We start from the raw sequence: 14898 nt of genomic DNA, 5'->3' as shown, positions 1-14898 counted from the left end.
CGTGTTTTACCTGATGACACGACTTACGCTCTTCAGTTACTCTTCTGTAAATGTTTTTGCCAGCCTCCCCTCCCGCCCCCCGAAACTCCGATTCAGCAAAAAGAGGCTTCGCTGACATTGTTTTGCGCTGTAACAACGCGGCTGCGGCAGGGCAGAGCGGGGCAGGGGCGCATGTGGGCGCTGTTTTGGTGGCGAAATGCTGATCCTCTCGTAGGAGCTGCTGGGGATCTCTCGGCACGGCCTGTGCTGCAGGGAGGAGGCTGATGGGTTGCATCTGTGGGCAGGGCGCTGGTGTGGCCGGGGGGGTGGCAGGAGGGGGTCTGACAACTACCGCTAATTTCCTTGGGGAAGATGAGAGTAAGTAGAACAGCCGGTGCTGGTTGCCCAGTCCCGCTGCTCATCAGAGTTCTACTACCTGGGAGTAACAATGCAGAAGATACATCATGGATGCTGCTTAAAAGAACTGAGTTTGGGGCTGTTTCTTTTATTTGCTTAGAATTTCTCACGGGGTAAGAGAACCACAAAACTGATGATGTTGATAAGTTGTTTCGGGGGACGACTTGAAAAACTTGTTTGCCTGGATATGAATGGTCTTCTACTTATTGCAAACCTAGTAGTTGATAGGGTGAAAACCAGGCTATTAGAAACAGAAAGCAGTGGGATCTCTGAAGTCTAGAAGACTTTTGTGTATAAGTACATAGATCAGGTAGATGAAAGTCTACTGCTATTCTTGAGAACAGTATTGATATTGTCTTTCATTACATGGTGAACATGAAGCTGTAGAATTCATTGGCATAATTTAATAGTATTTCTGGAGATAGAGAAGCACTGCTACCTCTAGATGAAGAGATAGAGAAGCATTGCTACCTCTAGATGATTCTCCTCTCCTGTGAGACTACAGCCAAGATGCTGCTGGTGTTTCTGACATCTGGGTGGGGAAGCAGAAGCAGATTCAGCTTAAGAGTAGATACTTGCAAAAGCGAGGAAGAGTTTTCAATTCTCTTACAGCTTCTTTCAAGGAAAATTCAGAAGGAAAAAGACTATGAAAAGCCTAATGAAAAATTGAGCTGGCAAAAAGAAAAAAAAGAAAATAGATAATGGAAATGCACCCTGGCACATGTTCCTGAGAACCTGGAGGGAAAATTCCCTTCCCCTTTCCCACCCTTGTTTTCTGGAACGCTTGCCATCTCCAACTTTGGATCTTCTCAAAGGGAATAACAATTCATTGGTGCATAAATGTTTAGCTTACAAACATGATCCTGTTGCTGAGAGGAGAGGTCACTTTGTCTTACAGAGTAGCTGCAGGAATGTTGTGGAGAATATTGTGCTGCTGTCCCTGTTGGGGCTATGTGGGATGCTGTCTCTGAAATTTGTAGATATGTCATGATAAAGTAAGTTACATAAAAACACCTTGATACAAGCTTCCTTATTTTCAGGAGCTTGTTCGTGGGTGAGCTTCTTGAGCAACGTTAACTGCTCTTAGAAACTCTTCTTTCAGGGATTCATGTTTTTTCTGTGTAGTAATTAATACCACCCTCACAGGGAAGGAATTCTTCCTAATGTCTGATATAATCTAATGAATTGATATAAAGTATTTAAAGTATTACTTTTTTTTTTCCTCTCTCTCCGCAGGAGGTAACAGCAAGTAGCCGCCACTATGTCGATAGATTATTCGATCTTGATCCTCAGAAAGTCCTGCAAGGTGTCATGTAAGTTATCTGAAACACACTTGGGCTGTTGGCTGTACATGGGCTAGGTTTACTTGAATTTCTCTAGAATTTTATGTCAAGGGCTAGAAGTTCTTCCCATCTTTTTTTGAGAAGTCTTGTTGGAAAAGTTTTGATGTGAACGTGACAGCATTGTTTCAGCAGACTATCGCTCTGAAGTGCATATGGTTCATAACACAGCCTCCCAGTTGCCAGAAATGAGGTTAAACATTCTGTGGACAGTGAGAATTTTGTTTGGGTACATTTCTTCCTTTTGGTCACATTTTGCTGTCTACCAGGTCTGTTGAAACTCTTATTCCACTGCCAAGCCAGTGTACCTGCCTCTTACTCTTTCCACTGCTGTTGTGCCTGAGTGTTTGCTTTTCTTCCCTTTTTGTTAATGCATGGCCTCTATCTTAATGATGGGAGCTGCAAGCTGAAAGAAAATGCTTCCATAGAAATTAATTTGGATGCAAATTATATTTCAATACTCTGCTGTGTGCCAGTGATAAGGGTAATCATTAAAAGAATTGATGACTTGCCCTGTTGAATAGGTAGTAGAACTGGTGCAAAGATCTAGTTGTTTTCTTGCTATCCTTGGGCTATAAGCTTTTCATTGTAACCACACACAATGTGGCAAACAAGTCCTTGCCCAGGACAGACTTTTCATGGTAAAACCAGAACTTTCCAGGCTTAGCAGTAACTTGCTGGCTGTGGCTGTATAGCCAGAAGTCATTGAAGGACCAAGTGGATCAAAAAGCCAAGAGTGTCAGTTGTGTTGCTTAGGACAGTCAGGTGTTTTCCAGTAGCAGGTGAAAAAAATTATTCCAGGTGGTGTCCCAGGGACAACGTATCAGAATTGGTGTCCCTTTGAAATACATGAAAAACACAAAATACATGAAACTCTCCTGGAAACTTTATTGGTTGAAATACCCCCTTACCTGTATAAAAACTTGTGGTACTCCACTGTAACTGTGTTCTTAACTCTTTGCTGTAGGAGAGTCTGGTTTTGCTTCCACCCCTTGACTTTCTTAGTCCACTCTTCTTAAAGGCTGGTGTGATGGTCCCAGGGGCAAGGATGTGCCTCATCCTATGTCCAGATGGGTTGACTGAGCCCCTCTTTTCTCCTTGGCAGATGTTCAAGCCCTGGGTGGTGCTTCCTCCCTGCTCTCCTTTCTTTTTTAGGACTGGAACCCACTGATTTCCCAGAAACAAAAGTTTTGGGCAGTATCTTTGTCTCAGCTAACATCTGAAATTCTTTATCTTGTCCATGGATGTCAGTGGATTCTACGCTGAGATGCTTTTCTTGCATTTCAAGACAAGAAAATGCCAATTTATTTCACAATAGCTTTCAAAGGGCAAATTTGGACGGTAAACTATATTTGTGATGCTCTGGTTAAAATCCTAGTTCTGAGAGTGTATCTTTCCTGACACTTAGCAGTCCCCTGTGATAGATTAGTTTCTTTTGCGATATTGGTGGATGGGTGTGAAACAGTCCAATTTAGAAAAGTGTGTATCTAAAAATAGAATTTAGAATAGTGTATGCATTAAAAGTTGCTGTCAGGCCAAGATTTTCTTTGGGCAGAAAGATACTGCTTTCCCTTCTTCTGGCTTCAGCATATCTGAAGAGGTAAAGAAGTTGGAATGAACTGATACTTAGGAGGTGGAATAGAAGACGATTCAAGTTCTACCAGAAGTGTCTGTCAGAAGCCTTACTAGATATTCTGCATAATTTGCTGAAAATCTTTGGTTCCTGAGATGTGCTGTGGGTTACCCCCCTTCATCCTGGCTGAAGATACTGATGACCTAGATTTTGAATTTGATTGATGGAAAGTATGAATATCAAGGATCAGAAAATAGGCTGTCTTAAGAGGCTTCAGTTTTGCAGGTTGTTTTCAGTTAACAATAGTCATGTTCTTTATATGGTGTTAAAGACTTGAATGAACTTTGATTTGGGGCTTTTTTTAATTGCATCCTTGTAATTTCAATGAAAACCAACTTCTGAATGATGTTTGATAAAGGTAGAATATAGCTAAATGCTTCTTGAAAATCATGCCAATCCAGTTGTCATCTTATAACTTGAGAAAGCTTTTAATTACATATTCTGAAGTTATTTAAATGATCAAGTATCTTCTTTTCCTTTCTTTCCCATGAATTGTTCAGAATCATCTTCTGTCCAGACAGTGAAGTCTTACTGGCTAGGAGCTTGTTCCTTTTCTACCTGAGGGGAAAACTGAGAAGCCATTTCCCTTTTGTCCAGTGCTGCTGTATGTGGTTCAATTGATTTTACTTCAAAATGTCAAGTTTCCTGCAGAACTTCTGTTCATGTTGTTTCTATTATGTTCATCTGGGTATTGATACTAGATAGGAAGGGCAGAATTGTGTGTACCTGTCAGTAAATCATCAATTTCAGTTCAGGATTGGAAATGTTGAGATTCTTACAAGGAAGACTACTACCTCTTATCACTACTCTATGTGACAGCGAACTATTTAAAGTGTGCCAGACCCACATCTTCATACCCGCATTTGTCTGGCAGTGTATGTATTTACCTTTCTATTTACTGTTTTTATAAATGAGTGAGCTTAATATAGTAGTTTCATCCTGTAAATCTACATTGTGGCCATGCTTATGCTTGGGAGGCCCTTCCAGTTTTGCTTTGTGACTCCCTGGGTGGTCTTCTAAACTTTTCACCTTCTACAGACTGTTCCACAGTTCAGATTTTCTCAAGTATCCTTTGACTGCATTCTGCAAGGTCAGCATTCATGTCAGGTATGCAGCTATTGAGTATGTTAGTGTTGACAGTGCATAGATTACCTCAACCAGATATTGCAGGGGATTAAATACTGCGTTCCCTTAAAATATCTTGCTGTTATTGTCAGGGGAGCAGAACATAGATAGCTCTGTAAATTTCTGCATTGTTGGAAGAGCTTAATTTGTCCCAAGATTGTTGCTGCAACATTATTCTGTGCTTTGTGTGCAGCAGTATTTTATTTGAACAGTTCTGGGTGGTGATCCTTGGACTATCATTTGCTTTTCATCTGTTCTTAACCTCAAGACCACATTGTTCAGCTGCAAGACTCATACCTATTTTTGTCCTCTAATTTATTTGCTGCTCTGGGGCTTCTTTGAGAGACTTTTTGTGATGCTTACGTTTACCTGATGTCTTCAAAGAGGCAACCTACCATTTTATGAAGAGCTGTTTAAGTCCATCTCAAGGACTGGTGTTGAAAGGAGCATTCTTTCTGACAAATCTAGCTTACTCAGGGTCCCAACTATTTCTCATCAGGCTGTTTGTCAGCAGTCAGAGGGTGTCATCTTTTAAGGCTTGTAAATAATCATCTTTGATGTACTAAGAATTCCTTTGCTGCTGCTGTTTCTGTCCTTTATGGATGTGCTTATCCAGCCAGCTGTATTTACTAGATAAGCATTTTCCAAACTTGTGTGAGCATTTTCTTTCTGAGAATGTGTGAAACATCCTATAGAAATGGTACTTGGTACTGAAGAACCAATGTCCAAGTGTCTGTTGACTGTATCTTCCTTCTTCTTAGGGAGCATGTGGTGGGAGCACTGGTACAGATCTATGCAGTATATTTAGTTGGAGTTATATATGCTTTCTACACAGTATGATTTTGAGTGTTTGAGAATTTGTGTTGTTGATAAGAAAAGTATGATAATTGGCATATGGGTAAGAACTTCTGGACTGCTTTGAATCTGACAGTTATGTTTTTAGGGTCCCTGCAGACTTAGACTGACAGCACTGCAGTGGTTAGTGGTTACGATTAGTGTTTTGAAGGCTCTGAAACTGACATTTTAGTACGACCAAAATGTGATTTGGCTTACCTTTGTGGTATGTTCTTGGATGCAAAGTTAGGTATGTGTTAAAAGCTCCTCTAAGGGACAGTGAACTTGTACTTGTATTCAACTGAAGATGTGTTGTACTGCCTGATGGTTTTTGCCTTCTTCAAGCAGAAGATACCAGAAGGTAGTCAAAAGCAGAGGAAAAAAACCCAAACCCACACTGCTTTCACAAAACCTGTTTCGTGTCTCTTTTGTGGTTGGTGGCTTTGAAATTAATTGCGAACACCTCAAATTGTGTGTTTTTGACATACAGCTTTTTTCACTTGCGTGTTCTTGGATTTGAAAAAAAAAATGTTCCAGGCACATGTTTAGATGACTGTATAATGGTGTCTAGTATTTCTCAGCTATGGCAATTGGAACGAGGGCATCAGTGCAGTGTTCCACACATGCCTTCAGGGAAAGCTGTGAAATACAAGAGGCAGTTTCATGGAGTGGGAAGAGAAGAAATTCCCATCTCAGTTCTAATGGAGCAACAGGTACCCCCTTCAGACAGTTATGAAGATGCTACTTTTGCCTCTTGTTTTTCATGTCCTGTTAAACAAACCTTTTGACACTAAGTAATGAACAGGACTTGTTTTCACACTGTGTATCCCAAACATATGCAATCACATTTGCAGTCTCTCATTGGGCACTTCTGAACTTAAATTTTCTGCAGGAGCCATGCTTTGTTCTTTGCATATTCTCTTGCTTCAGTGTTCACCAGAATGGCCCTGTGGAAACAGAGCAGTCCTTAGAGGGTTGTTCCTGTTATATTTTGCCTATATTTTTGACTGATTCTTTTGTCTCCTAGGCAGTACACTGTAGTAAATACATATTCTTGCAGATGCAGTAGGGAACTTTGAGGTCTATTTGGCTAAGAACAAGTGATGCAATTTTTTGGAGCATCGTTTTTGTGCAGTGTCATTCATTGTTGAGGGAAGAGGCTCCTGAGTCTCCTCTGTTAATACTTCATGAAGTGCAGGGTAGGCTCCTTGTGGCTTGGAAATGGAAAGCTTGTTCTTTAGGTTGCAGAATCTGAAAGAACTTTGAGCAGGTTTAGGTGATGCTGAGAGGGTGCTGGAAGCAATACTCCCATTTAGTTTTTTTTCTCCCTTTCAAGAAATAAGATGAGGAATCTAATAGCTAGACAAGCTTTTCAGAATGAGAGAGGATGAAATAGAAAGGCCTCAAACATCGTTTGAGAATTACGTAGTGCTCTGTGAAGAGCAGTTTTCAATACAATAGGTTTTGTAGAGTCAGATAGAAGAGTAGCGTAGGTAAAGACAGGAAGGTGCAATAGGAAGCGTGTTCCTGTCATAGAATAAGATACTCTCCTGCTATTGTGCTTTCTTTATAATGCAGCAAAAGGTACAGATGCATAATACTGTTTTTTTGCAAGCAAATTCTTCTTTATTGTATCTCCTGCTCTAACATTTAGAGGTGGGCTGAACTTTAGGAAATTAGGTATCCCTATTCCATTTGGCTAGCAGTCTTCAGTCTAATGGGGTTGTTTAATATTTTAAGCCTTGCAGTTGACACTGTGAGCCTGTGAGAAAGGATTGATAATTAATAAATGTGCTTCAGTGCTGCATTTCAGAAGGGCATGAAGCCATTTTTCTCCCAGATCCCTCTCTTGATGCCAGCCTTAGAGTACTGCTGTTTCTGTGATGGTTTGAGGCTGTAAGTAGGATGAGAGAGGAGAAACAACTTCTGTCAGACTAGCTGATGTAGCTGGAGAAAATCAAGTGAGTATTGGTCACAAAAGTTTCGAGGTCTGAGTTTGTGGCAAACTTCAAGCTGAGCACAGTTGAATGCTGTGAGGTTATTCAGAGTTTAACTTAACTTTATTAATCTGTTAGACAAATGCAGAGTGGTTGCCTATAAGGGAGGGCAAAATGTAGCAGGCAGCTGAGGGAGAAATAGCTGTTGTGCCCTTTGGGAGGGTGTATCATGGTGTTACAAAGAATGAACTGAGGGATCTGTGCCACAAAATCATCAGTGCTACCGAGTCTGTGATTCTTAATATTTGGAGTTTGACTTTTTAGTTCTAAGCTGCCAGTTCAACTTGACTGGATTCAGCATTAAAACCATTGCGTTTACTTATCTTCCAAAACAAGGTCATTTCTAGTTTGCAGTGTGGAACTGTGTTCTTTCAGGCTAGCTCTCTGTAAAGGGCTGACATTTCTAGTAACATTCAAAGGGCAGAATTCTGCTTACCAGTTAATTTGTGTACCAGATGATTAAACTGATTTCAGTGTGTGTGCTGTGTTGCTGGTGCTGAACTGAGAGTTTAAATGTGTTGAGATTCCTTTTTAATTTCTTCTCTTTGGGAACTGTAAAGTAGCAGGAAAGCTAGCTGGTAAACTTACTTGCTAAAACATACTTCAAATATGCATTGTCTGCAATGTCCAGTAACTTCCCCATATGTAGAATGAGTATATTTGGATATGGAAAAGTTTTGGAGTTTCTGTTCTAGGGAGCTCTTGCTAACATCCATTTGAAAAAGGAAATGTGGGCATGACGAAAGCATATGGAGGCCAGTACATCATCTTAGCTGACACCTATTTGGAGCTAAAAATCTGAGGTTGTACTTTCATGTCAGAAAGACTTCAGATTGGGTAGTAGCTATGTTAAATGAAAAGGTTTTGGTGATCCTTCAGTGATTGCTGGCCTAAGCTGAAGTGGGCAGTGTGTCATACAATATATTACAAGCTCATATCTGAGGATAGCTAAGCAGGTGCTGGAAGGCCATTTTAACGTGTTTTCCTGTACTGAATGAAACCTGAGATGTCTGTGTGAATGACTTGTGGTGGACAACATTCATTAGATAATGAGGGGTGGTCTTAAAATGGGAGAATGGACAAAAATAACATTAAACTGAGCAACAGTGAATGTAAACTAGTGCTAGAAGAATGTAGTGTTACAGGATGCCTCTTTGCTTAATGAAGTTTCATTTAATATTTGCTTCAACTGTGGGATATACTGCTAAATGCTGAAGGCACTACTTCATCAAGGGAGGGGAAATACCCCTGGGGTAAGATTGAGACACAATAAAGAAAAAGTAGCAGTTATGTTTGATGGTCTGGCTCATTCACCCAAAGCAAGAGTGGTGAAGGCTGTTCTTTTCGGGTGGTTTGTCTGTTTTGGGATGGTGCAAAAAGTCTTTCGCTGACCTGGTGTCACAGAGCAGGAGATGTCTCAGTTTCCCAGAGTTCTGAACTGCAGATGCTTTCCCCACACCTCTGTTTGGAGAATTCTTTGCTGTTATGACCTAGTTTATTTAAATAACAGAGATTGAAGCTGAACATGAAATGCTGATATATAGAGCTCCAACTATGGCTTTTTTGGTTTGTTTTTTTTTTTTTTTTTTTAGTTTAAAAAGTTTACATAATAAAAACTAGCTCAACTCCCATCCTCCACTGACTTCAGCATTTTAAATTTGAGCTACATCATTCTTAAGTCGAGTAGGCAATTTTTTTTTCTATTGATTGTGCAACTTGTAGCACAATTTTAAGACTTAGTGTAAAGGATGAGGCAATAAAATATGCTTGAGAGACACGTGGGAAAAGCAGCATCTCCTGTTTTGTCAGTCGGCCTGGAGATTTGAAAGGAACTTGAGTTGAAACTGCAGCCAAAGACATGGAGAGCTGAAGTTGTTAAGCTTTATATAGAAGTCTAGCATGTGAATTGACTGATGTAAGTTCTTACATGGAAGTAAAGATTTGATATGTGAGGTTTCTTCAGTCTGTTACACATATAGCAAGATAAGTACTGGAAACCTGGGTAGATTAAGGTTAGGAATAAGGTATAAATATTTCTAACTACAGTTATGTATCAATGAAATAGCTGACCTTTGTATTTAGTAGACTTCCCTTGGCAAGAAAACTTATGATAAGGTAAGTTGTCTCTCCAAAGAGGAGACTTCAGGTAGGAGTTCAAGTGGTTTCTGTGGCATTGTGATCTGGAGAAGTTGGATTAAACAGTCACTTTTAGCATTATGTATGTGAAATTTAGTGTTCTGCATTGCTGTAATTATAGCCATCTGCTATTTTTCTACAGCACTTTGATTTTATGCAGTGTCTGAGAGTACAGAATTAAGATTGGGAACAACCATGGATTTTATGGGTTCCTTGTTTGAATGTTGAGTTTGTTTAGTTTGCGCTGTATGTTAATTGTGTAGCAATTTCTAAGTGTTAAAACTCAAAGACGTTGAGTAACAGTGTCTCTATGTGCTATTTTTTTTTCTGAATGGGATTAGAAATCCTGAAACTTTTCTTCCCAAACTGATGATTAACCTTAAATATAAGAGGATTTGTTATTTCTGTGGCTTACTTTAATTGACAGGGGTTATTAACATTTTTATTCACTTGGTTGGACTAGCAATCATGTTAGTACAAACATACTCCCTGCTAAAGGGGTAGAGAGCAACTTGTTTTTTTGGGTAATTAACAGATGTCCAAGCCCTAGTAGTGTCCATCTTGGAAATTAATTCTGTCAACATAACTATGGACATATTTTAACATGCAAAATTTGTCATTAATTCCTGTTGTTCGTTGTTTTGCATCTATCTATAAAAATGGGAGAGTGGGAGGAAGCAAGAAGGAAGAGGAGGTAAAAGCTACAGAAAGCATAATTGTCAAAGCTGTACAGTTAACTTCTAACTCGAGTCCAGCCTGTCCAGGTACTATTGGCCTGTATGATACTGAACCTGGAAACCCACCTGAGGCTGGGGCAGACAGTTTCTTTTTGAGCCATGTCCTTGTATTAACTTCCAGTACCTCAGTTTTTTATGTAGGTGCATTCTGAGTTTTTGAAACCCTTTTCAGAATGATGCTTTGCGTCATTCTATTGTTCATAATTTTGATCAGCCTTTGGTAGATCTTCTGCTCTGGCGGTGCATTGTTTTGGATGCTTCCTCTGCGTGTGTAATGTTCTTGGAATCCCTTGTAAATATGTAATTTCATACTAAAAGTGAAAGCATTGGCTTGAAGTGTCTAGGACTGCTTTTCCTTCTGTGATTGTTCATCTCACATTTGATGTTCTCTGTCTAGGATCCTCTTAAATATGGCTACCTACTCTATTTTCAAAAGACATGAGAAAATATCATGCAGGCTGCTTATTTCCTCCTCCTCTCTGTAGTTCCTGTTGCTGCTTCCTTAGTAAGTTACACTAGCTTGTTTCAAGTTCTTTTGGTCTGCTTTGCTAGAAAGTGACACAGGAAAGCTCCAGGACTGCCTATCAGGAAGTTAAAATTTCTTACGTTTGTGCTTGATTTACTGTATTTAAAAATGTGGATAAAAACAAAGTTGTTGTCAAGGAGTCTGTGTATCCATGTTGCTTTTTCGTGCTCTTTTTGCAGAAGAGAGGCAGGTTTTGGGCCTTGCTGGGAATGCTTTAGAGGTCTGTTCTTTCTCCACTGGAAGATGGCTCAAACCATGTCAGAGAACTGGACACTAAGTACTGGACAGACACTTCTAGTGGGAGTGACCCTGAACTAAGTCACCTTCATGGAGAAGCTGAACTTCAATGATTTGTGTTTAGAAAGAGGTTCAGCACCTTAAGCTGCTTCTACAGTAGTAACTTACATGGAGAGACTGAAATGATGATTTTCTCAGGACGTAGACATGTCATAGTATTTTTTCTATTTGCTAGGAATCATTACAACTCAAAACCTGTATTTTGCTCACAAGTTGTTCTATTTAATATTGCTTCTTGCTTGTCTAAAGTGGGGTAGAACTGGTGCCTTTAAACAATGACCCATGAAGCATTAGAATAAAACCATGTTAACTTAATACACAATTGGCAGATTAGTTCCTCTTGTAACTCTTGTCAGGCTGCATTTGTATGGAAATTAGGGTGGGGTGATTTTAATGTACTCCTAAACTATTTTATTTTAAACATTCCTACTGTGCTAATACACTTAAAATCTAGCATGCATTGCATTTTATTTACAGCTGTTTAATTGAACTGGTTGCTTCTGGGTTACTGTGTTCCAGAAGATTTAAAGCTGATAAACCTCACCTGATAATTTCCGCCCCCCCCACTCTTCTAGAGTTTGTAGGAAGAAAATACATTGTTCTGCTTTTCCAGTCTCTAGTTGGTTTTATAATTTAAAATTGAGTGGTCACAGGATTGAACTGATGAAACTATATTGTTATTTTTCAGAAGCAATAAGGGATGGAAAAAGCTGTTTCAGCAGTTGAGGAAACAGTATTTCCAAGTGCTTAGCTAGGATCTCTTTGCCATATTTTACTGTTGGCAGCCTACATCATCCAGTTTGAAAAATAATATGAATTACTTTATTGCATTATAGTAAATGTAGGCATAAATATCAGCTATCAGATTTTAAACCTATGCATTAAAATTATTGTAATTTGGGTTATTTCGTTCTATGAGTATAGTGAGAATCTAAACTAGAAGAATTAACACACAAAACCAACCTACCTCAAATGTATCTTAAGACCTCTGTCATATGAAAGCTTCATGGTTTGACTTTTGGCTCTATAGAAAGCCACCTTTGTGAGCCTGAGACACTAGGGATATCTGCATTTTTTTCTTCTGAAGCTGCTCACAATGTGCTGTTGTCTGGCAGTATTGATAACCTACCTATGAGCTTGGAGCTGATTATTGGAAAGCCTGTGTATCTCCCTTTTCTGGATCATGGCCTTTTCTCAGATTAGGCCTAGAATCACCATAGACTAATTGTTCTTTTGATGTTCTCACCTTTTTGCTACTGTTTCCTTTTTCTTACTGTTTCCTTTTTCCTCATTTGGAGGGCTCCTTTTCACTCATCAGGGAGGTGTGAGCAGTGTACATGACATTCAGAAGTAGAGTGGGTATCCAGTTTTGAACTACAGATTTCTGAGGTTTCTTTGTTACCTCTTGTAGAAGATAGTGATCTTTACTGCTTTTTCTCCTTGAATTAATTTCACGTTGTCTTGGATCTGAAATCAGTCAAGCTCAAACTTGTTGGAGATGATGTTTGCAAAAAAGGGATTTGCCCTCGGTTTTCCCAAGGTTCATGATTCACCAAGGACCTGGTAGACTAGGACAAGACCTGGTGGCACTTTGATTCTTAAGGAGATTAGCTTCCTGATTAGGGAAATCTCCATAACATGTAATGTGGAATCACATAAATATTTTTCATAGAAAATGGGGGGGGGGGGGGGGGAGGAACCCTCTACTTTTCTACATTGGATTATGGCATTTTAAGGATATTCTTGGTTTTCATATCTTGCTTCCTCTGTACTTAATAGGTTCGTTTCTATAAGTGGCAAATTTGGTGTGGCATGGAACTTGGGAGTGCTGAGGCATAATGCCTTGGTGATCTTTTCTGGGTTCTATCTCTGACTGGTTTTGGTCACTTTACCAACTTAAAGGTATTTTACTTGCTTGCAAGTTGAAGTGGTCAAATGTACATGCGTTGGATTTGTCAGAAATCTCAAGCTTGTGATGTTCTTTGTCTATCTTCCTTTTTGAGGAACTTCATGAACTAGGATGGAGAAACTCATCTGAATTGTTTACGGATCAGGACTGTGACCTCTCAGTTTGAGTGTTATGGAAGTTGGCCATGCTCCTGCCACGTCTGAAGGGGTCTCAATCAAATTCTCTAGGCCATACTTAGGACACATTAAATGGTTATAAGGATATCAAGCCATTCTCTTGTGGAGTTGGTTACAGGAGTCATAGAATTTTGTGGGTGGTGTTTTTGTTGGTTGGTTTGTTGGTTTTTTAACACAAATAATTTGTAAAATCACCTGAGCAGAACATCAAAATGTTGCCAATGTCTGTCAAGTCTTCAGAGTGCTTGGCAAGTGCCTTCTCTTTAGCTTCTCAGGGTGCCTTCATGGATGCATGGCATGATGCAGCCTTTCTGATGGCTTTGGGAGCTGGTGCCTAAGGATAGCAGGGAGAGGTAGCCTTTCTAGAAGTCTTAGAGTGGCTGAGTTTAGTGCCTGAACCTAGCATATCTGTTGGTACAGTTTCCATTCCTTTGAGACATCCGTTCATTGTTTCTGCCACTGTTTTGGACTGACTCTTGTATTTTAAAAATCTTTCAAAATGACCAGGATACTTTCATATCAAGCATTCAGCATAGAAACCACTGAGGTGCTGTTTCTGAGATTAGTGAAATCTTCAAGTTCATTCCTTAAACTTTCTTGGGCTCCCAGCTTAGCCTGTCTTCTGATCTTGATCTTGCTCTTTCTCCTCTACCTCCTGTCTTTCAGTATAAAGTTACCAAACTTACAGGAGCTAAAACACAAGGTCCAACATTTTATGCTGATACCCGGCTGCGTTAAACTCTGATGTGTAAGCAGATTGCTGTTAAGTCATGGCTCACTTGACAAGTCAAGTGGTTTCCTGGCTCTGCCTGCATTGAGATACGTAGAACTGCAGTGTTCAGCTGCTTTTAGTGCTGCTCCCTTGTTGGAGCTGCAAGATCACTAGCAAAACTTGGACAGCCTCCATTTGCTTAAGATTCCTAGAGCATTCCTCTGTGGCTGGGTAACTGTGCAATGGGAGAGTGAGTCACATGGAGACATACTTCAGGAGGAACGGGCAATTACCTTTTACTAATTGAGGTTTATAAAGGTTCTGTTTATGCCAGTCCAGATATTGGCTGCCTTGGCTGAAGAGTGCTTTATAACTCTGATAGAGTGAGTCTAACACTTGGGAAAACTTCTTATTGCAGTGGAATTGGCACATTCAGTGGGTACCTAAGGTCTCTGTAGTGTTCATGAAGGGCAGGGTAGATCTTAAAGAACAAGGCTACTCTATATTTTCTAAGATGTGTAGATAGCAGACAGAAAGAGTGATATAGTGGCAAAAAAATGCAGTAACTTAAAGCAACCACTAAAGCTCCCAAACGACTTGAATGAATTATGGACATAGTTATCCAATGATTAATTTACCAATTTTGCAACTACTAACATAATAATAAATATTGTTTTGTTATTTGTTGGTAAAGAATGATCTGAATTTGGACTGGTTTTGTTTTCTGCTCTTATAAATATTCCTACAGCTAGGAAGATTCCTAGAAATGTGTCATCTTGATTTTTCTGAACCTGGTCATAAGTTGCTGGCTTTTAGGTCCCCTGGATGTTCATAGATGTTCAGTCTTTAAAAGGCAGTGACGGTTTTCAGGATACAGTAGCAATTTTCTGAACAAAGTTGCAAAACACACATTTTCACAGGACTTCTTAGTGTGTGCATCCAATGTCCTCTTTCCAAAATGCTTCCCTTGTTTCTTTACCATAGTATGAATGTCTTTAATATATTTAACCTTGCAGTAACACCAAGACAGGGAAACGCCTTTGTTTCCCCTTTATTCCTGGGATTTTGGCATACAGATAT

General features: G+C 39.7%; 1 protein-coding gene across 1 annotated transcript in view; it reads left to right on the top strand.

Moving 5' to 3' along the window:
- Window positions 1-63: 63 nt before the first annotated feature.
- The window catches only part of ARMC8 (armadillo repeat containing 8), a gene marked incomplete at its 5' end in the record, with an annotated part of 66491 nt that continues 51656 nt past the window's right edge, over window positions 64-14898 (top strand). The window contains 2 exons of the mRNA XM_010015993.1: window positions 64-210; window positions 1633-1709. Coding sequence (XP_010014295.1) covers window positions 64-210; window positions 1633-1709 — 224 coding nt within the window. The remainder of the gene's footprint in view (window positions 211-1632; window positions 1710-14898) is intronic.

The sequence above is a fragment of the Nestor notabilis genome, unplaced genomic scaffold, assembly GCF_000696875.1.
Source record: "Nestor notabilis isolate BGI_N333 unplaced genomic scaffold, ASM69687v1 scaffold16136, whole genome shotgun sequence".
Classification (NCBI taxonomy): domain Eukaryota; kingdom Metazoa; phylum Chordata; class Aves; order Psittaciformes; family Psittacidae; genus Nestor; species Nestor notabilis.
Note: the sequence above shows the minus strand (reverse complement) of the source record. Positions and strands in the feature narration are given on the sequence as shown.